Source organism: Passer montanus, unplaced genomic scaffold (genome assembly GCF_014805655.1).
Source record: "Passer montanus isolate IOZ18808 unplaced genomic scaffold, ASM1480565v1 scaffold28, whole genome shotgun sequence".
NCBI lineage: Eukaryota > Metazoa > Chordata > Aves > Passeriformes > Passeridae > Passer > Passer montanus.
Genome location: NW_024367483.1, coordinates 6,445,058 through 6,468,754, shown reverse-complemented (window position 1 = coordinate 6,468,754; position 23,697 = coordinate 6,445,058). Strand labels below are relative to the sequence as shown.

At 36.6% G+C, this 23,697-nt stretch overlaps 1 protein-coding gene across 1 annotated transcript in view; it reads right to left on the bottom strand.

Moving 5' to 3' along the window:
• The window catches only part of ROBO1 (roundabout guidance receptor 1), a 634,903-nt gene that overhangs the window by 581,640 nt on the left and 29,566 nt on the right, over positions 1-23,697 (bottom strand). The window contains exon 2 of the mRNA XM_039713255.1: positions 9,106-9,246. Within this exon, the coding sequence (XP_039569189.1) occupies positions 9,106-9,193 (88 nt within the window). The 5' untranslated portion in view covers positions 9,194-9,246. The remainder of the gene's footprint in view (positions 1-9,105; positions 9,247-23,697) is intronic.

The following is a 23,697-nucleotide window of genomic DNA, read 5'->3' as shown; positions in this document are numbered from 1 at the left end:
TGCCCAGATTTCCTGATTTCAGAGGCAGATAAAATCCAGGGGATCAGTTCCCAATCATGAGCAAAGGTGTACTTAAGAGAAGTGGCAAAAAGAGATGATGGAAACACATGAACAGAAGTGGTCATGGGCATCACATCCTTCAAAAACATGATGCTTCTTTATGCGTTACAGGTCAAACAAGCAAAGAGGTCTGAGTGTGCATCAAATTTCAAAAGTTAACCTGTACCAGACATTTTTAGCAACATACACTCAAAGACAACACACTTACATATTAAGTATCTTCAAAAAGCACAAGTGATCAGCTCTGTGCTAGGTCTGCGCCATGACCTTTAATGAGCCTTAGTGAATATAACAAAGCATATTTTCTGAAGCACTATTAAGCATGAACAGAACATTTATATTGTCATCTCTGTTTTGAAGTGCCAGATGGAAGTAGAGAACTGGAAATTGTTTAATCTTACTGTGAGTACTGCATGTGAATGTAATCCTGAAGGGCATAGCTGATCCATTTTGCAAAGACAGACAAAGGAAGGTAAAAACCCCACAAGCATCCTTTTGTTGCTTACTATAAACTGCCTTTTCATTTCATATTTTCATATATTTAAAGTGTGACCTTGGTGGTCACTTGTGCATCAAAATGAAGGAAGGTTAAAACTTCAGTTGTTTATGATCTGATTTAAAAACTAAGTTCTAAATAAAATAATTACATTTTACCTTTAGGGTAATACTGGGGAGAAAAATAAAAATTAAAAAAACAAACAAAACAAATTAAAAAAAAACCCACCAAAAAAACAAAACAAAAAACCACACACACAAAAAACACGCCCAAAATGCAATTAAAGCAATATCTAAACATGGGAACTTAACAGCAAATGGCTAACCAGATGTGCTTCCCAGCACTTTTAGGGGTTCTTTTATCTTTGTGGTAGCCTGCAACAATGCCTTGAGCAAAACACATTTCTAAAGGATAGGTGTTTCTTTGTTTTCATGCAGCAGAGGAAAGGGGACTTACTAGTTTAGTAGTACCTATTAGACAGAACACATACAATAATAATAATAATATTCTAATACACATACATAGAATATTTGCCGTGTTATTTTAACCATTGATATACAATAATTAATGTACAAAAATGTTTAATTGGTATTAAAAATAGGAAGTCACTGAAACACCTGGCACCTACAGCTTTACAGTGCTAAATTTATCAAATATAAAGTATCGCCTCCTCTGAATATGGGCTATATACAAGTTTTCTCCTGGGTCAAAAATAATATGTGGCTATTATTAAACCTATACTTTACTTTTAGAGAAAAAGTATAAAATGCATTAAAAATGGTTGGAATAAAGATGCAGCAATAGTTAGTTGCACAGTGCTGTACTGATAATACCATCACACTATAAACACTTGGAATAAATTTATTGTCAATCTAACTGAACAGTTAAGTTGAGAAATAAGCTTAAAATAAGACTTGTTTCTTTCACCAATATCACTTTGATTTAAAATTCAGATTAGTCAAAAGGGAGTAATTTCCTGTTTCATTTATGCAAAAATAAGGTGGCAGACTGACAAAAGGATATTTTTCTGCATATGCAGATACAGGTGCATATAAATCACCCTTTGTCAGGGCAGGAATTCTGCAAATATGTTCGACACTTATTAAAATATCTAATAAAGCATCTCTAGACACTCCATTTCACTGCACTGAAAATAAATTAGCAAGTGCAGATATGTCTACTATAACCCCTTGAGTAGTCATAAGTGAAAACACCCTTGTAAATTGTTTCATTCTTTCACTGATATGACTGAAATTAGTTTTATAATTGATGTTAAAGACATGAAATTGCTTTGAAGCATTAACAGATTGATCATCTAAATAAATATTAGAGTCAAGAGAGACTGTGTCATTTTGTGCTCTACTTTTCTAACTGAAAATTATTCTCAGGATAATTGAAAAATTATGTAAAGAAACATTTATTCTTGTTAATTTTAAGATGGGCAGAACAACTTGGAAAATTTTATTTATATTATCTCCAAATACAGACAGATAATTTATGTTAGTTTCTCCATTAACCATATGAAAGATAATCTTTACAGAAGAACTTAAGCAAATGTATCATTTTTAGATTCTAGTGTGAAATGCCTGTATAGCAACCTTGTTATCAAATTGGGAGTGTCACAGAGCTAAGTAAACTAGGAAAGCTTTGCAACCTAAGTTTATGATGCGTATGAATATGCATTACAAAGGCATGCAAAAACTGATTATACCATTTGCACAGCTGGCATATTTTTGTCTCCAAGAGGCTAAGAACTTCAAGTAAAACTATTCATGATACACAGAATGAGTATTTACCAAAATTTTTACCAATAAAAACTTCATATTTTGGTCTACACATTTATAAAGTCTTCAGCTGCAGCCAACCAAATCCATACAGAAACTGATTACCTCCTCATTATATTTACTCAAATTCTTTTATATCCCCATGATTGTGATTGAATTTTTTTTTCTTCTTGTTTATCTTAAAATTTATTTTAGCAGGTAGCCTTCCCAAATCCTGATTTTGAGATCAGTTTTGGAGAATGCTCTGTCAGTGCATCCAAAAAAAGTAGAATATCAATATATTTTGAGGAAAATGACAGGCATCAGCTTCTCAAAAGAAAATGATGAAATGCCTCTGAAATTACATCCTTGAAAATTAGAGAAAAGAAAGACAAAGCAAACTCCTTCCTACACACACAGAAACAGCTTATAAAGGCACCTACCTACAGACACAATGACAGCAGCTGTAGCATCTCACCTCTATCAGTCATAATCTAGAACAGTGCCACTTTCTATTAACCAAGCAATAGAGGAACTAAAATTACTTCTCCTGCTCCACGCAAGTCACTCTGGTTGCTCCAGTGCATTTTGATGACTTAATTAGGAAGATGGTGCAGCACATGTGGTTTTCCAGCCAGGTTCATCACAAAGGCCACATCATCAAAGCACAAGAGTTGTCTCTTCTACAGATAGATTAAAAATAGGGGTTTCTTCATTAAGTGTCCTGCACCTGACTGTGCCTCTTGGTTTGTCTCCATCTATTCAGACAATTAAATAAAGCGTCATGCTTTATTTATTTCTTTTTAAAGGCTAATAAAGAAGCTGTGAATTGAAGTACAGCTGGCAATCTTTTTATTTATTAAGACCTCAGTGTACACAGTGACAATCTCTGGAAGGCAAAGCACGTGCTGGGATTTTTTTTTCCCCCTTTTTAATATATGTCCTCTTTGCAGGCACAACATTTCTCCTAATAGGAATTAGAAACCTTTGTCATCCTCTCCAGCAGGGAGAGGAGTCAGAAAAAAAAAAATAATCACAAAAAGCCCAAAACCATTAAAATCAAGACAAAACTACACCTACCACCCAACAGGGAAAACCTTAGGTCACAAAAAAAGTCCAAAAATGCAAAATCTGAGTACGCACAAATCTGAACACTTTGAAAAAGATAAATGACAAAACTGTAAAAATTAGCTAGCATATAATCAAGTCAGAAAGCATTTAAAATTTGGTCACAATATTCCAAATTAATTAAAAAATAACTATTTCCTTTTACTTCTATCAACAGGGATGGATGACTAAAGAAATTACATGACTGTTATATAGGTATATTAACTGAAAATATTATACAAGATATACTACACACTTTTCATTTCCTGATAACAAGGAATTATTATCTCTTGTGTTATTAAGTAATCTCATTTGTATAGCCATAATAGAAATTATGCATGGTAATGTCATACCATGGAAACACCATAATATTTCCTTGATAACAAATACAATGTATCACAACATAATGGAATCAAGCATGAACACTAGGAAATTTGAAAAATCTACAAGGAAGGATGACACATTACCCTGCATTTCAAAGAAAGCTGAATGTTCCATGAGGCAAGATGACTTTCCAGTCTTAAGAGTTACTAATTGATAATTGTATGTCATTATGCATATTTACAAAGGTATATGCACATGCATACAAAAAAATGCAGTAGTGAAATGAGATTCTCTCAGGTGCTAGTCCTTTCTTTCTGCCAGAGGTTTCAGGATGGCCTATGCACTTTGCTTGGGTAAGAGAGAAGCAAGAAACAGTTGTGAACGCAAACGTGGTCTTTACCAGAGCAGAGATTTCAGTTTTTCTTAATTTCTTAACTCTCTTTTTATTTACTCATCCTAAATAAAACCCTTCTTTTGGAGGGTCTAGCCAAAAGGTGAGGGGTGTTTGATTTGGGTTTTGGTTTACCTTTCCAGTTCTGAACTGATAACAATATTCTGTCCGTTTCAAGTTAAATGGATGTGCATGATAGAAGCACACCTTTCTACATGTTCCTTGACCCCAGCAAGGCCTAAACTGTCTTTCTATTCTCCCTTAATGTGACCTTGACTTCCTCAACCTACAAACTTGGTGGCACTTACAAGTGGAAGCAATACATTAAATCATCACCTCTTGCTACACATCACTTATAGATGCATTTGTCACTGTTATATTAAATTAGGATCACAAAAATGTAATTTATGGCCAAGAGTGACATCTAATAAAGCCTGTGAAAACAACATTACCAGAAAATGTGCACCAAAACACAGTATTTCTTCCCACTCCAGTCTGTCAACAGAACAGACCCTCCATGATAACACTTTCTACAGCAGAACTTATGTGATGGAAAGTTAAGAGCATGACAAGATGAATCTGGGAGCCTGGTGGGTGAGCTGGATCTGAGCTTTTTTTTTTTTTTTTTACTTCAGTCCATTCCTTATTTTCCCTGTGATCTAAACGTCAAGTTTTGGAAGGCATATTGGCTCATCTCACAAGAGTTACCAACATCCCTTTACTTTCATATATTACAAATTTATAACAAGAAACCACAAAGCCCTGCCATTGTTTTTTACTATGATCTTTGGTGCTGGATCACTTGCTAAGAAAAGGTGAAAAATATCCTGAAGTACCTCCCAGCTGAAGGAATTTAAATCCATATCCACCACTCTTCAAGAAGTGCCAAGATCACTTAATTTTCTTAGCTCAATGAATCTTCACTCTTCCTTTACATCTTCATGATCAGGGGCTTACATGAAATTTCAGCATTCAATTCTCTTCGACTCTCGGCTAATGCCAAAAGACAGCTAATAGTTAAACTATAGGTTGGTTGAGTTTGGCTGAACATTGCCTTTTTAAACATTCTCAGAAAAAGACCTGCAAATGCACAAAACTAGCTAAATTCTTCATCTGATCTATTCAATGCCCTGTTCAGTCATTGACAGATTTATTTTGAATATTTGACTGAAAATCCATTCAGGCACTTAAAAAGTACAGAAAAATGCTTGAATGCACAAGACCCTAGTTTTCTTAATGAAGCAGCAAATTAAGAACTTCCAGTGCTGTGAAACTTTCACTCAATGCACCTTCACAGGTTGCAGAGAAATTAGAAGAATGTGGAATTTCTTGTTAGACATATAAATCCTAAGTATCATATTCTGAGAACAAGTTCAGTAATGTTCCAGGTCAAAAATACAAATCTTGTTTTCTCTAGCCAGATGACAAAATTTTGAGTACTAAAAAGTTAACAGCGATTACAAAAAGAAAAAATAGACACCAAACAATTTAGTTACTTATGTTACTGAATTCTGATTGACTTGACAAAAGCTCTAATGAAAGAGTATTCAAATTCCAGAACAATTGCCTCTTTTTCACCGCCACTAAGATGCTATAGTAATCAATCTGAATTTATGGGAGTTTCATTATGAACAATTGTCTCCTGTTGAAAACATGCAAACAAGGTAGGAGGATGAATTTATTTCCTGCAGTGTTTCAGTAATAAGCCAAGAAGTATTAGGGAAAAGGAAATTTAAAATATTTAAAAAATTTAAAAACCCACCCACTTTCTACCCCAGGAAAAGTCAAATCCTGAACTGATCCTCCTCAGTAAGCTTCTGTGACTGCCAAAGAGAATTGTTTATTTTATGGTTTTTGACACTTACGCCCATGAATAATTTCTCAAATTTATATTTCATTATGTATGTTTTATGCATCTTATGCTGTGCTATATATATGCATTTCTTAAAGAAAACCTGTTTTCTGGAGAACAATGAAAAGTAATTGTAAACCATAGAGGTCCAAAAGTTCCTGTCAAAAATTTCTCAAAAAACTGGGTTCAAAAGAGGTATTTTCCTTATCTTCCTCTCTGTAAGACCTACAGAGAATTCTGCTGCAAAAATCTTTTATAATATATCAGAAGCATTCAAATTTTCTTTGTTTCTTTTCAGCATTGCTGACAAATTTGTCATGTTTTTACAAGGCTTTCTATCTGCAGTTATCTCTGTGAAGCTCAAGGATTGACAAACAACACAAGTGGCATCTGCTGCAGTTCAGATGGAGACTTTCCACAACAGTCACTGTTAAAGAAACAGGTTCCAAACCCACCCAAATTCAGCAGGAATGCTCCTGTTGTCTCTATTAGCAATCAAAAAATTTGCAATTTTGCAGTTATTGATATCAAAAAGAAAAAAAACTAGTTCAAATTATTAACATCTTCTGATATATGTCACATATAGATTTGGTTTTTTCATTTTTGGCTTTTTTGACAATCTAGTAACTTGTAACTTTAAAACACTTTAAAGACTTAACTGAAAACACAGAGCTCAACATATGCATCTAAATATAATATGGTATTAGTTAATGCCATGTTTTCTTAGATCAGTGCACTTTAAAATCAGCTATCAAGTTTTCCAGCTTTAAAATATGCAGAGCAACTGGCAAGGAAAAAAAAAAAACCACATCTTTCCCTTAATGTTCAATCCCTGATTAAATAAAGATGTGCCAAGGCAGAGATACTTTATGCCTCAGGAGACAGCCATAGTGGAATTGTGAGTGTATTTTATATGTGAATTAGAGGTAAGATGTAATGACATCAGATGAAAGGCTCAGCCATGATTTTAATAAAGGGGGGAGACAGTGCTTCCCTGTGGACCCCACATGCAAAAGAGTGAGACTCAACAAGAATATATTAAAAGATTCAACAAAAACTACAACAAATGCTTCAAAGTTATAAGGCCACTATTAAAATTCATCACATTTTACTGAAGCTGAGTATTCCACATGTGAGGGTAAGCCCTAACACATTTCTGATAAATTTAATTTCATATGATAAATTATGTCATCAGTAAGGCTGGAATATTTTCAATTTTTAGATAAGACAGAATTTTGTGTTTTGAAACCACAGCATTTCATGATCTAAAAATAATTCCATGTAATTTGTTATTTTAAGAGCATGGTTTTAATTGTAATAAAACATTACTATTTAGTAGTACTATGATAACAGAATTTCAGCTGCACAGTGCCTTTAGCAGTCCTCAGGAAAAGCTATTGCCTATTCCTTTATTGATTTTTTAAATTTTTTTTATGGCTGCAGCAGAATTCTAAAGGACCATTATTTAATTTTCTTTCATTAAATAGAGGAAAAAAGTTTGAGATTTTTCACAGCTCTCTCTTTCTGTACATTGAAAAAAATTTAAAAGACATGCCTTTGTAAGGAATAGACATGAAAAGAGCAAAATGAATGGGATGAACTGCTTAAAGGAAAAAAAAAATCCTTCTTTATTTGATCTTTTGTGATAATCACACTCCTGGCACCCTGCCAGCAAGGCTCAGCATGCTGATGTCTGGCCAAGTACAGTAATCTCTTGGTTCAAGTCTGAGGTCTGTGATGAAAATTACAAAGCAGGGGCAAAAATCAAAATGCCACCTGTGATTTTATTCTGAAGCTAATTTGATGGAAAAAGTAATACAATGAAAACAGTCTTTTTAGTAAAGACTACGAAACTATGACTAAATTGAAACCAATGCAAGTAGATGGAGGTAGCTATCAAGCAAATACATTTGGATCTGCAGGCATTCCTTTTAAAATGAGCAGTAGATGTCTTTGTGACAGGTAAATTGCTTTGAGATTATGTTTGAAGTCCAAGGTCAAACTTTTAAAATTATAATTTTAACTTACATCTTCCTTTACTCTAGAGACTTTCTGCATTTGAAACCAACAAAACCAGGAAAAAAACCCCAATAATTTATTTCCTTATTTTCTGTGAACCACCATGCAATACAGGTGAACAAACAAATCTTTGAAGAAATCTTTTTCCTTTCTCCCTTCATTCAGAAGTCTATTTCAGCTAGTTGCTCAAAGATATGGAGAATTGTATAGCCACAAAATTCTGTATCACGATGTATTCAAATTAGAAATTAAACAAGTAAAGTCTTCTAAATTATTATTCAGATCGAAAGCAGAAAAAGCAACTAGTAAAAACCAGCATGTCACCTTTTTCTATACAGTTATTGTGTTTTCCTGAAAGGTTGTACATCATTAGCGGAACTAATCAAAGTTTGTTTAAAGTTTTCTTTACAAATACTGACAATTATTCAGAACTACCTGGAAGCTGCTTTTACATATTTACTCTTAAATAAAAACCCAATACAACATTTTGTTTCCTTTCTGTTACTAGAACAAAAAAATCCCTATTTGCTGAAGTGACACAGGTTCCCTATTTTATCACCACCTTCATTATAAATTTGTACAGTATCTTGCCATTTCTATACACACTACTCCTCCCTGCACTGGTAAGAATTACCATATGCAAGCACCAGGACAATCCCTGATTTCTGGGCCTCACTGAAACATTGCATTTCAGCATCCTCCAGCTGCTATTTTGCTCTTTCTTCAGAAAGGTTCTCTATAGATTTCCAATTCTCTTTGATATTAAAGTCTGTTTCTGCACTCTCTATCTTCCCCCCACCAACTGTGCTAATCAAAGGAATGCTTTAATAGCCACCTTAACCTTCTCATATTTTCATGCCACTGATTTTCTATATTTTCCTTTGCAGTCAAAAAACCCAAACATTGCAGCACAGACAATACAATTAAATTGCCAAATTCTGTGTGTTACACATGCAGGTACACTCACAACTTCCTTAACTCCATACATACACACATTGTAACACCCAGAGGGAAATGCAGGTGTATTCATGCACACACTCACATGGACAGCAAACAAACCATGAACAGTTACGTTTAAATAAAAGGTACCTACCTGGAATGAGCTGGCCCAGTAACTGATGGCATCTGGAAAGGCTGAATACAGCTACTACAGCCAGAAAAGGATAATGTTTCCATTTCATGATGTGTCCCTCCTTGCATTACACCAGCTCGGCAGCGCTAACGAAAATGTCACCTGAAATACACCATGGAAATGAGAACAGAAGAGTTAATGACAAACTGAGGTACTTCCAAATGTTTTTGTCCAGAGTAATTCTATGAAGGATGCTAGTTTCAATACAGCTTTAGCTATTAAAACAATGTTAAATTATCTAACAGTTAGGCAGTTGAAAACTACAACCACAATATTAGCTATCCTTGCAGAGCAGACAACAGCAAACCAGATGTTTTAAAGGGAGACATGAGGATCCCCATAGCGCACATATGTATTTTAAAGTGCTTCATGTTGTTTGGTTAAGTTATTAAAAAAATTGCTCACTTCAGCAGGATAATTAAGCACATGTTTAATCCATCTCAGCACTGGAAATACTTAAACCCTTGCAAAAGTTGAAAACACTGTCAAGGCTATTCAACTTACTATGAAAGCAGGGTTAAAACTTCACTTTAGTCATATGAGATTATGTTTTGCTGAAGGAGGATTAGGGATAATTTTACCCAGTAATAACTTGAATGGTTAAGACAATTTTCTGGTGAGTTTCTATGTTCTTAAGGGCAGAAAACTCATCTGATTGACAGGAAAATAGAATCTTCTGAAGGAAGACAATATTTTGAATTAAAAAAAATCAAAACATTTTTAAACAAAATATGACTTTTAGACACATCATTCTGACTACAACATCTGTATATTAAAAAGCATTCACAGCTCTACCTATGCTTAAAGGTCACCTCTGCTCATCCTACTCATTTGTTTACTCTTCACATATGTTAGTGCTTAGTATAGACTTGTCCAGAAGTCATTGAATTGCTTGGGTTGGAAGGGACCCCTGAAGTTCATCCAGTCCAATCCCCTGCCAAGGGAGGGTTACCTGGAGCAGGTTACACAGGAGTGCACCCGGGTGGGTTTGGAATATCCCCAAACCAATGGCCTCCCTGGGCCTCAGGCCTTGTTTTCAGCCTCTTCCAAATGCCTTTCCTCTAAAACTTTCTAAAATACATATGGTGTTTCTCAGATCATTTCAGATTTCTAAAAGCAGTAAGATGCTTTATAAATAATTAAATACATGAAATCTGAAAGCTGATTGTTTCATTTTGGGAGAGGTTCTTTGGGTGTTTTGGTTTTTTTTAAAGGGCCTTTCTCTGAATACAAATACAAATGCATGTGAACATAACATTCCATAGTGTCTGGGGTTCATGTCAAGATCTTGATGGTGAAAAGACACACTGTTTTAAGTGTCTGTCAAGTTATGAGATGTACCAAATTGCCTGACCCTAACCAACAATAGAGACTACCAAGCAACTGTAAATCTGATCTATGTTGACACATCAAAATCTACTCCAGCAATAAATAATTATGTTAGACCTTCATAACTTTACAACTACACTTTTTATTCCACTCTCCTTGTCCTCCTTGTAGTTAATGTATATACAGAGATGACCAGTTTAAATGATGAATCCTACATTATTTAAGTGCCAGAAGAAAGAATCGCAATAGTGAAGAAAACTACAGTACACCAGTCACTTGTTCATGCTGTTGGGACAGAGGAGGTTAATCTGTAAACCTAATACATATTTAATGACTACAGATTGAAGAGTTGCATGACTACTGGGAACACTCAATGCCACCTGACACTTTTGGATGTTCAAAAACGCATAAATAAGTTTCATATGAACGGATTCCATCTCCTACAAATGTTGCATTTTAAATTTTCTTTTTGTGTTGCACCTCTGCAACCTCTTAGTAACTAGAAATAATAATAATCCGTTTCCTATTACAATGACCTGTGTCCTACAAAATATTTTACTTGTTTTTTCTCTCATTTCAACCACACTGCACACAAAAACTCCGGTTCCTTTCATTATCATTCTTTTAATTTCCCCTATCACTCATATGGCTGCTCTTCTGTTGCAAACAGCTTGACAGCTCTTAATGGCAGAGTTAACTGCAATTAATGGTCAAGGTGTTACATGCTGCCCTAAATGCTGTTCATGGTATGACTCCAAGACTGAAATCTGCAGGCTCAGGCCCTTAGAATATCCATCTCTTTCTCTGTACTGTAATATATGTTTACTATGTACACCTACTCTATTTACTACTTTCAGGCTTATGTTGTTTCTTCACCTTCACTTTCTGCCACAAACACAAGACTGAATGTTGCTTCTAACACCACGATGAGGAGGCAGCCTTTTGATTTTTTTCCTTCAAACAAAACCAGAAAAATAGCACTTTCAGTTCAAGATTTAATTTGTCATTATAATGTAAGGTAAAGGAACACTGAGGTGGAGGAGGAGAGAGAAGAGGTGCTCCGGGTGCCTGAAGAGATTTCCCTTCCTCCCACGGAGAGGACTACGCTGAAGAGCAGCTAGAACTGCAGCCCACAGAGGACCCCATGTGAATGTTCCCTGGAGAAAGCTGCAGTCCATGCAGGGGCACGTTTATCCTAATGATTACAGCCCTCAGGAATTAACTACTCTGGAGCAGAGGGAAAATATGAGGAGGAAGAAGGAGAAGCATAGAGAAGCTCTTATGGACTGACCAAATTCCCCTGTACCACTCCAGGCAAAGGTGGGGTAGCAGAGCTATAAGAGTTGAGGATGAAGAGATAGAGTTGAGCCTTGAAAAACAAGAAAGATGGGAGTGGGAGGGTTTTATTTTTGTCTTTTTTCTCAGCATCCAACTCTATTTTAATAAAAAATAAATTTTGATCTTTACCCAAGGTCAAGTGACCCAAACAGTAAAGTTGCAGGGAAGAGACGAATGCCAGGAACATACCTGATGGCACACACCTTTTCTGTGCCATCCACAAATCCAACATTTTGTCTTCTCATACCTCTCTCTTGCATTTACTTCACTAGTAGACTCTGACTTTTTTAATCTCTGTATGTGACAGAGCTCCACAGGGAGCTCTGACCATGAATGTTTGGCTGTTCAGTTAAAAGCTTTTCCACCCTCTTATTCTGCTTGTAGGCTTATGTTTGAAATGAAATATTTCATCCTAAAGCTGGAAATTACCTCAGCATCATTAAAAATATTATTCTTGCAGAAAGTTTCAGTGAAAACAGCTTTCATGAAGCCAAATAATTTTAACAGGAAAACAACATTTTTTAGTCTACAGTTTAAAAACAAATCCTGTAGGTATTCCTTGAAAACAATACTGAATAGGAGGCTAATTCTCTTCATTTGGGGTACACAGCTTTTGAAAGAGTAACCCTGGTCACAGGAGAGATAAAGTAGAAAGGGTTGTCATCAGAATGGTTTTCAGATAGAAGCTGAGCCCAGCAAAAGAGAAACAAGATCTTTCTTTTCATCATCTACTGCCAAAGTGCCACAATTCTTGCACTGCACAACAACAGAAAAAACACCCAGACATATACTGCAGAGAGTAACCCTGGTCACAGGAGAGATAAAGTAGAAAGGGTTGTCATCAAAATGGTTTTCAGATAGAAGCTGAGCCCAGCAAAAGAGAAACAAGATCTTTCTTTTCATCATCTACTGCCAAAGTGCCACAATTCTTGCACTGCACAACAGAAAAACCATCCAGACATGTACTGCACCCAAAGAGACTCAGATGCAATTCTCTGCAATTAGGTTTTTCAGTGTCTGACCTACAAAACTAATGCTGCAGAATAGTGACTGGCACTAATTAGATGTTGCCAGTGACAGGAGAAGGATGCACTCACCACAGACACTTCAGCTGGTCTGAGACCTCACCTCACTCTGTATCAAATGGCCACAGACCTTCACCAGAAAGTGCAAGAAATGATTCAGATCCAATGCCTTGTCCAGAGTGCACAATGAAGATAAACACTGGCTCCTCTATGACATTATAATCATTAAAGAATCAATGGCAAATTAAACTGCACAAGCCCAGAGGGGAAAGAAGTAGCGTGGTAAATGCAGGGAAAAGGTCCAATCAATTTTTTTCTTCCACTTCCAAAGTCTAGTGCTATTTATCACTACAGCCAGTGTAGAAGCAAAGACACAGACAAGATCAAACCAATGCTGGTTTTATTTTCATGTCTTTAGGGGTTTTGTTTGGTTTTTTTTTTTCCCAAAAATTTGATAACTATTGATGCTTCTCTTAGGTAACCATCTTCCTAAGACTAGATTTTGACAGGCTGTTGAGTGGACACAAAAGTCAGGTAATTAAGATTCTAACTTGTAAAAACAACTTTCCTTTATAAAATATATGCACTTTGATAAATACTATAATAAAGAAGACTGTTTATCTACAGAATGAGGCAGATTTTTCATTTGCCTTGTACCCAGCCATTTAGGAGTGAACTAGCAAAATTTCACCGAAAGGGAAAAAAAAAACAATAGAAAATATTCCTTTTGAAGCAAGATTAAATATTTTTGGAAGCAGAATTTTTTTAAGCTTGTCATGCATTTTTAGGCCTGCTGGTATTGGATGGTCCTTCCCTTACTTTCAAACTCCATGCCTATTTTTCAGACACCCAGTTATTCCAGTTATTTGGTCATCTCTGTTTAGACTGACACTACTTCTGAACTTACTCCTACTGTGCCTTAACATCAGTACAGTTACAGATTACTGAAATTAAGAACTTCCCTTTACTGTTTTAAGCATCCTATGTTAAACTGATTTTTTTTTAAAGTTCCGGAAGGAGGCTCTGCCCTACACTCCCTCAACTGTGTCCATTTAGGAGCAAAAACGACAGAGTTGATGAGCTAGGGAGAAAATTCTGGTTAGCTCCTTTTTTGCTATAAAGTAATTCTACCCTACCAAGCAACTGAAAAATATAAATCTATTTAAACCAGCGTAGTTAGCAGTATAACACATCTATAGATGTCACCCTTTCAGTGACAGTTTCAACAGACATTCATGAAGCTCATCTTATTTAATCTTTAGTAGCCCCAGACATTTGCATTTTTAGAACCAACTGCTAACAATTTGTTTTAACAGTTATGATGCAAGATTTGCACTTTACTTACTTGAATCTGTGGTTTTCCTTGATTTTTTAATGCAGTGAGAAACCCAAGAATAAAATATTTATTGTTATATAAAAGCAATGTATGGAATGTGCTCAATTTACATTTCCAAGCTGTCAGGTGACAAACATATATGTAAAGCAGTCTTACCTTGATTGTGACTTGATTTCTGTATGGTATTTTTACTGCCTAAGCAATATCATAGGAATAGTACATCTACTATAATTAAAATTAAAAAGAAGCTGTGTCCATGCTCATCCCCTTGTACTTAAGCTAAGTCTGAGGCATCAGACATATGACAAAAAACCCACAATTTTTCTGCCACCAGTTCCTTAGGCCTGACAGATGTACAGGAGAGACTCCTGAGAACTGGAAGAAACCAAGGATTGCTCCTATCTTCAGGATTAAGGACTCAGGGAAGAACAGGCCTCAGCAGCCTCATCTCAAACCCTAAGCAGGTGAGGAATTCTGAAGATCATCTCCATATGCATGGAAGGACAAGAAGGTGAGCAGTAGTCAGCATGGTTTTATAAACAAAAAAAAGTATTTAACCAACCTGAAAGCAATCATCAAGCTGTGATGATTGACTTGGTAGCTAAGGGGAGACCAGTGGGTATTGTTTATCTTGACTATAAGAAGGCCTTTGATGTTTTATTCCATAAAATCCTGGTAAAGAAGCTGATGACGTACAAGCTAGATCAGCAGAGAGTGAGGTGGACTAAAAGCTGCCAGAACTATCAGGTTTAAAGGATTGTTATCAGCATCACAAAGCCCAGCTGTACATCCAGTCCCTTGCAGTACATCCCAAGGGCTGCTACTGTTTAATACTGCATCCAGCACTGTTTAATCTCCTTACCAGTTACCTGGACACTAAGACTGAGTACACCCTCAGCAAGTTTGAAGGTGACATAAAACTGGGAAGAGTGGAGCATGGTTGTACCACCATCCAGAGGGACCTCTACAGGTTGGAAAAATCGCATTCAATTCAAAGAGCAATCCCAAATCCTGCATTGGGTGAGGAATAATCTAAGGCACCAGTATACCCTAGAGGGGAGCTGGCTGAAAAGCAGCTCTGCCAAGTGCTCCTTCTGGACAAAAAGTTGAGTAGCCATGTGTTCTTGCAGAAAAGAAGGCCAAAAATATCCTGGATTAGTCTGGGAAAGTTCTGACAGTAGGTAGGAGAAAGGGTTCCCTCTCCCAAGCAGAGGTAAGGCCACACCTGGGGTGATTTGCCCAGCACAGGGCTCTCCAGTAAAAGACTGACAGAGAAGCAAATTCAGCAGAGGGGCAAAAAAATGTTTAAAGGTTAAGAAAATCTGTCATTTGGGAAGAAGCTGGGACTGCTCAGCCAGCAGAAGATCCGGAGAATCTGATCCATGTGAGTAAATCCTTGCTGTGATGGGAGGAAACAGAAAGAACCGGGCTCTCAGCAGTGCTGGCCATTGACAGGACTAAAAGCACAAGATGAAACACAGAAATTCCACTTATAAGAAGATAACTTCTCTACTGCAAAGTTGAACGCAGAGTGGAATAGGCAGCCTGGATAAATGTGGTTACTCCATCCTTAGACACAAAACATGGTAAGACATTCCCAAGAAAAAAAAAAATTATCCTGTCCATATCTCATCTTTGATTATCCTGCTTCCAGGCTTAGGAACATTGCATTAAAATCAGCAATCCATATTCTGTTTTAGGCAATAGAATATTATGAAGTGTCCAGCCCTGAATGAAGAAAGGCTTTCTCGCTAAAAATTGGTCACAAAATGCTTAGCAGCTGTAGTGCAGTGTGACTAGGAAAGCTGTCAGCATCAAAAGGTCCTAGAGCAGGGGCAAACTGAATGAAGATAGCAGGCTGGGGATGTTCTTTAGGGCTTAATAGAAAAAAAAAAAAAAAAATTACAAAAATCATTTATTCTCAGAACAGCCCTCAATTCATGGTCAATAAATAGAAAGTTGAGGAGGTTTGTGATGACATTTTTAGGGGAATAACCTTATGATCCCACAGGGAAAGAGAACAAACAGATAGATGAACGTTTATACATGCTCTGCAATGTTGTAAGCTATGGCCTGTCATCACTGTGATAGTTGTGTTCTGGTTGATTATTCCCCTGGAATGCAAAAATCAATTCTAACTTGCAGACTATCATTTTGCACAGACCTTCGGTATTGCAGATTTTGTTCTCTATTTTATCTTCATTCACTCTCAGGGGAGCAATCAGAGGCCAAAAGGTAATTGGTAACAGTCACCAGTGAATTCACTGAACAAAACTTTCCTCAAATCCAGACCGTGATTTCATTCTGCTAATTAGCCTTTTTTTTTTTTTTTGGTGGAAAATGCTGATATAGCTAAAAGCGGGGGGAAGAGAGGGAGAAGTGAAGAGTATGTGTGTCATCACTCCCAATAAGCTATTCAAGAGAGGGACAGGGAGAGATGTCAAGTTCTTAGCTAAGAGTTTAGCTTAGTCTAAGCCAAGAGTGTAGGGTAGTCTGTGTGCGCACATACAAGTGCCTGAGTGACAGGAAGAGGTGATGTGGCTTTAGAGATCTTTAATCTGATACAAACCTAGAGGAAGGAGACACTTTGGGTTCTTCTTCCCAATAATAACCAGGTGGCCTCACATAATTCATGCTCAGTGAACACAGAATTGCTCTATAATTAAATAAATAATAAAATAATTAAATTCTGGAACAGAACTACCATCAACACCAACTTCAGCTGACTTGCTCCATGCAACTCTGTAACACAAGTCTTTTGAAACAGCTGTTTGGGGTGGTTTTTAATGCAGTTTCATATTTCTCAAAATTTTACCCCCTTTTTGCACAATTAGGCACTGTCTATTAATGAGGTCAAGCAAGGAAATGGGAAACAAATCCTGTAGTAACTAACAGCACTACAGAAAACCCTATTAGAAAATGAATGGAATTCAGACTTGGATTTGGATGTGGTACCATATTCAAAATATAAAGCAAGGAGGGAAAATAAAAGCTGACAAATCGTGGTTAGTAGCTGGATCACTAACTGAAACAAAGTATCTGCAAAGAAATTGCAGATAGTCATGAAACTAAAAATGATAACAAAATAAATTATCTATAAGGTTGCTACATTTAAAAATCTTTACCTTGCTGTAGCGAGATTTCTCCTTTTCTGTGATTTTACAACCAGGAAATAAAAGTTTAACATTATTTTGAGCCCAAATTGCAAGACTGCCAAACATCACATAGTTGTCTATACCTCAGAAGAAAGTATGTATGATATGTATAATCCAAAATAATTTTATCATCACTTCTCAAGTATGGGAAGTCTCCTACTGAATGTCAGGAAGAAAGTGGTGCTTTACTCCTGTTAGATCAGATAATTCCACCTTTCCATTCTACAAATTCCTTTTGCACATAAGTGGTGCAAGAATTAACTACCACCAGTTCAAACTTAAATAGCTTCCTTCAAGGAGGTTTGAACTTCTTGAAAGAAATGTCATCTTTTGAAAATAATGTAAATCTATGAGAATTTCAGTAACAGTGTAATGAGGCCTGTGCTTTCCCCCACAAATTTCAAAACTTGCCAAAATTTTGAAAAATTTTGTGCACAACCAAAGATCGATTTATACACAGCAAAAACTGTCGTACCTGGCATTACTGATACACTATCTCCTTTTTGTCCTTTGACAAATTAAATAAAATACTCATGTCTCTGCTATCAAGACTTTCAAGGGAGTTTGGGAACTGTGTTCTCTACGTCTATAAACTCATCACTTTAACAAGAAAAAAACTATTAATGCCTTGATGTAATTAGTAGTTTCCTGATTTAGAAATACTGACAGCTTTGAAACACTATTAAGAAGTGTTGCTGTCAAAAATGCTTCCAAGTAGAGTCACACTGGAAAAGAAACATTTGATAGAAAGAAAATCCAGGGTCTGAAAGGCTAAAAAAAAAAAATCAACAAAAACAAACCAGTCCTTTTAGCTGCATTTTGACTCCTCTGTTATAGCTGATGTAAAAAAGCAAAGGTTTTTCAAAGGCATTAAGCTTTAAGCATTCACAGTATCTTTGAATGTCCTCAGCAGCACCAGAAAAGAGGGATTCAATTTTCAAAGATAATTGTGTCAGATAGCTGTCTCATCCCTTTTCAGAAACAATCTGATAAATACCTAATTACCAGCCAAGTGATTTCAGAGCCACACAGCTGGGCCTGAGAAAAGGCTACAGGGAATGACAAGGTCTCCTAAAGCCATCAAGAGCAAGAGGCATTTGGTTTGTGAATTACTTCATTTATTCAGCTGATAAAATGTACAGAAAGTCCCCAGAGGGAAAAAAAAATATATTCATAAAATGTTGAAATAATAAATAGAACCAATATTTAATCAGAGAGGTAAAATATTTTCAAATAACACAGGATTGCGTACTACAGAACAATTACATTCCAAAATCCACACTGACAATTAGAGTCCTTAAAAACACTAATTTTTTTCCAGAAAGCATTTGTACAGTACTCAGACTAACCTTGTCTTTTCTTGATACTGCTGTGCAAGAGAAAAATTGCTTTACACTAAATTTATATTGCAGTTTTGTTGCAAACTGGAAAAGCATTCTGATATTAAACAATTATAGTCCTGCCTGTTTGGCAGTCCTAGCTGCGAAGCAAGAATTTATAATTTTTCACCAATGTTTAAGAACTCTCTCATTCTTCTTGAAAAAACTGGTAATACAGCAATGCTTTCTGAAAATACTAAGTTTCATTACTTCTAAGTTATCTCCACTAATTAAAAAACCCCACAGGTATTTCATGCAGCATCTCAGATTTTAGTGAATCTTCTGAAAATCTACATTGTAAAAGCCAATCCTGTAATCTTCCTGAATTCCTTGTGCTTGTAGAAGTATTGGCCCTTATTACATATCCTAAATGTTAATGGATTGGAAAACATGAGCTATCAAAGTAATGCTGTCAAGTTCCGAATCACAGATGGGAAGGAGAACATTACTGATAATGCTTCCACAACATGAAGTCAAACAAGTTACATATTCCTCAGGCTCTGTGCAAAAATGCCACAGATCTGGGGGGGTCATGTCAGAATTACCTATTTCTCACCTAACTCTGCTCCCAGACAGGAGCAAATTGATTTGGATTCTGCAAATGCCAGGAAACAAGGATGGATCTATGCAATTCCGTAAATTTCACTCTCAGAATTTAAGAAGGAGGACACAAAAAAAAGGTCTTGCATGTACATACCAGAGATGTGAGTCAGTGGCTAATGTGAGGGATAAGGCTGCCCAGGAAAGTGGAGTCACTATCCCTGGAAGTCACTATCCTCTTAAAAGTGTTGATGAGGCACTTTGAGACATAGTTTAATGGTGACCTCAGCAGTGCTGAGTTAAGTTTGACTCAGTCTTAGAGGCCTTTTATAATCTAAACAACTCCACAATTCTACAGCAAAGATTTAAGTTAAGCTGGTTTGCCTTTCCTCTGCTACCTCACAGTAAGAAATCTCACAACAAACAACATGAGAGTTTTCAAACCTGCTCCTTTCTGATTCTCAGCTAGCAAGTTTGAGCATTTCTGCACATGCCATTATTCACCTTGCACATAAACATGAAGTAAAGCTGTCTGGAAAGAGCTGACACTCTGTTAGCATTTAAGTTCCAGCAGCCAGGCGTGCATATTCAGTGGGGCACGAAGCAAAAGGTCCTGGGGTTTTGCCTGCCTGAAAATTAAGACGTGACCTCAGGTCACAGCTTTGGCATAACCACTGTTCTGAAACTGTTTAAATTATGTAAGTAAAAGTCCTGGATGAATTCTCCCCCACAACTACATTTGAGGAAAGAGACCTGAGTGGAAATCGCACAGCACAAAGAAACACCCATTCTCTTCATTATATGGTGAAATCTTTGTCTTCATTTAGTTTCCAAACTTAGGTTTCTATCTATCATGACAGGCAGGGACATTAAATACCCTCTCAAAGAAAAGAAAAAACTTTGTGAAATAAATTTTTTAAAAAGGGAATTTTAGACAAAACAGGGGCTGCTTTCTACTGCAAAGCTATGAAACAATAAGCATTTTGGGACTCTAGGCTGCAGCTTCTGCAGCAAAAGGCTTTCTGGAATTATTTTCCACTTGAGATTCAACTTTGAAGGAAAGAAAAATAGCTTGGCTTTTGTCCTTAGTAAGAACAAGTGCAATTAGAAAGGATTTCCACAACCTGCCTCACCAACAAGCCTTCTCAGAGACAGAAATCTACATCAGGATTCAAAGAAAATTCAGCTCTCCCCATATCACACTCATCCTTCTGGAGTCACAAGGAAAGGTGAAACAATACAAGGACTTTAACCAAGGAGCAGAGAAGGTTGAAAGATACTTCTGTGAAATGCTAACTCCTTGGGGGAAAGGAAGAAGATGCCAGATTTCATTGAGCTCCTGGAAGAGTGGCAGGATCCCTTTGAAACTGAGACTGATCTGATAAGGTCGTTATGGTTGTTAATAGCAACTCCTTCCTCTGCCTCCTTGGAAGAGGCTGTGGCATTCAGTGGCAGCTCAGGGCAGCCAGCAGCCGAGCTGTCATTGTAGGGCTGTGTCTCTGAAAGCCCCATCCTGTTCATATCTAGCAGACAAAAGAGCTTCTCCCTTCAAGTGAGGCGTACTAATGCCTCCTATTGTTTCTGGACTGAAATCCGTAGCTTTTTTGTTATGCCTTATACTTAAAGCCATCCCACTGGTTTTGTTCCCAATGGCTTTTAAATCACGGTGCAGAGAAACAAAAATATTTAAAGTAATTGCATTTCTACAGCTCCTGGGACTGTAAATCTTTGGGTCAAAGGTAAAAATCCTAAATGTTACCACTCCCAGACCCAGAAGGAATGCAGGGAGGATGTAACCCTTACCTGTTCTGTCTGGCTAATGAGCAAATTTCCACACTATCTCCAGGGCAGAGAGATGCAGAGCAGTGCAGTGGTGGGCCTAAAGTACATGTGAGGGAATGAAAACAGAGATGTGGGATTATTTCAAAGAGAAAGTTTAGCAGATGCAGGAATCCTTCAGATCATTGCAATCTTGCTGGTTTTGTTTCAAACTCCTACAAGAAGAGCCAAAGAGGCAGTGGGACCACACACTACATACAAGAAAATGCTATTGTGTAAACCCTAATAATCCCTCTAGGATGCTTAATGAAACACATTTGTTTAGTATATGTGCTGTCAAAAACCTACGAAAGGTTGAGGTATGACCAGCAAGCTCTTCCCAGGAATGGGCTTCCTGTCCTTAGAAGTAGGAGGAAAGAGAAAATCTAAGGCAAGACCTAAAAACCCATTTTTAGTGTCTATGGAATCACAGAGAAAATATATTTTAAAACTGCACTAAAATTGATGAAGAGCAGAAAAGTCTAAACAGTAACTTGAAAATGAAGATCACTCCTAAAAAGAATGTTGCCCTCCTTTCCACCCCACCCCTCTTCCTCTTTAGTTTTTTCCTTTTAAAAAAGTCCTTTACAGCATATTTTTAGTCATCTCAGGGTCTATTGACTCATCACTTCTGGTTCATAATTTAAGAGCCGAAGTTATCTGTTACAGAGTTAACAGTAGAAGAAAATTCAAATAGATAGAGCATTCTGACCCTGAACAATTTCCCTTGTAAGGATGCTCCCAGATCATTAATTCTGTCTATTAGAAAGATAAAAGCTGTTAGTGTCCATAGGTATATGCAATGCAATAAACAGGGTGCTTTTAAAGTTTTATACTTCTAAGTATAACTGCAAACAAGTAAATTAAAAGGATAAAGCTAAAAATATCCTGAAAGCACAACAGATATGGAAGAGAGAGAAGACTTGTCTTAAAAAGGCTACTCAAATGTATAAATACTGTGCAAAAATTGAAACAACCTTTACACAGGAGGTCAAACAACCATATGTGTCTCCATACCAAATTCTAGAGTTTCAGCTACACAAACAGCAAAGTAAATCAAAACTTGATTTATATTTTCTCCTATCAATACAATTCACTTTTCTGAGAGAAAACAGTGAAACAAAAGGGATTTTATCAGAATATATATAATATACAAAAACTTCAGATTAACTGGCTATTATTTTGATTGTTCTGTAGTTCCTAGCTTGGGTTCTGAGGCATTTTGCATCTGTCAGATGCACCATCAGATGCTCACACATGTATCACGCTCCCTGTAAGTACAAGGGACACCAGCTATAAACATATTTTAAAAGTTATGGATGTGCCTGACATAACTGGAGTGACCTTTGCTGATGGAGGAACTGCTGTATAATAGGTCTCATGTGGGCAGGCAAATACAACATCTTGAATCACTGAATTCAGTCACATCAGCAGGAATTTGAAAACATAGACCAAGCAACTAAACTATATCAGCTCCTAAACCTTCAGAGGATAAATGAGTTCAGGCTCAAGTTTTCCCAAGCTTGACAGAAATAGACAATTGGAAACGTACAGAGGTGGACAACTGATTTCCTAGCAGTAAACCATAGTGATGACACTAACCTTTAATGGATGAATAACTCATTAGGGATAGAAAGAATAATGGAATCCTCAGGAATCGTGAGTCCATGGCTTAATAATCAACTACATTTGCACATATTTTATTTAAATGGTTTTTGTGATCTGGGACTACTAAAGGAGTAGGTATTGTGAGACTGTAATTTAAAAAAGGCTAAGATTCAAGAAGAGCTTCACTGTCTTTGACTTCAGAAAGTTCTGTGTTTTCTTTCACTGAAGTGGCTGTCTTTGAAAATACCTGAAATAAAGTGGCATTCATTTTCTAACAAGGCCTGCGCTATTAGAAATAAGATACCAGTGGAACATAGGAACAACATCATATACTTTATCTCTGAACTGGAAACTGAAACAAAGAATGTTAATTTGACATTAAAGAAAATTATAGATGTGCTCATTTGTGCTACTGGCACTTTTGCAAGGCAATATTTTTCTAGGACTCAAAAAAAGGCAACATTAACTTAACTCAGCAAAAGAAAATCACTGTAAAGAATGACTCAAGATATTTTTACCTCATTTAGCCCTATTTAAAATGAGAATTTTGTTCTACTATTCCCACTGGCTTGGCTTTCCGACACTCACCCATTCCCTCCTTCTCCCTTCAAGTTACTGCAGTTAGATGAGTGCTTTGCTAATGCTGCCACCAGTGAGAAGGCAGTGGATTAAATGTTCACATGGCTGCAGTGTAAATTTGCTCACATTTTGAACACATGAGTTATCATAAGTCAATGAACTAATCGGACTTGATGAAGAGGTTCATAACATACCTCAAAGTCACATCCCTAGCAAGCATTAAACTGATTCAGAGCTACCCTTCTCCACTTATTTTCCTGTTAGTGAAAGGGAAATAAATTTATTTTAAATCCTTACTCTCTCATCTGCACCAACCTGTATCACAACCATTCAATTCCATTCATCTCCTGACAAATGGATACTTAGTTTTCAGCCTACCTTGGTGATCTCCAGTATGTATTGGCTGACAAAAAGCAAATGTGGTGAATGCCACAAAAATCACATTC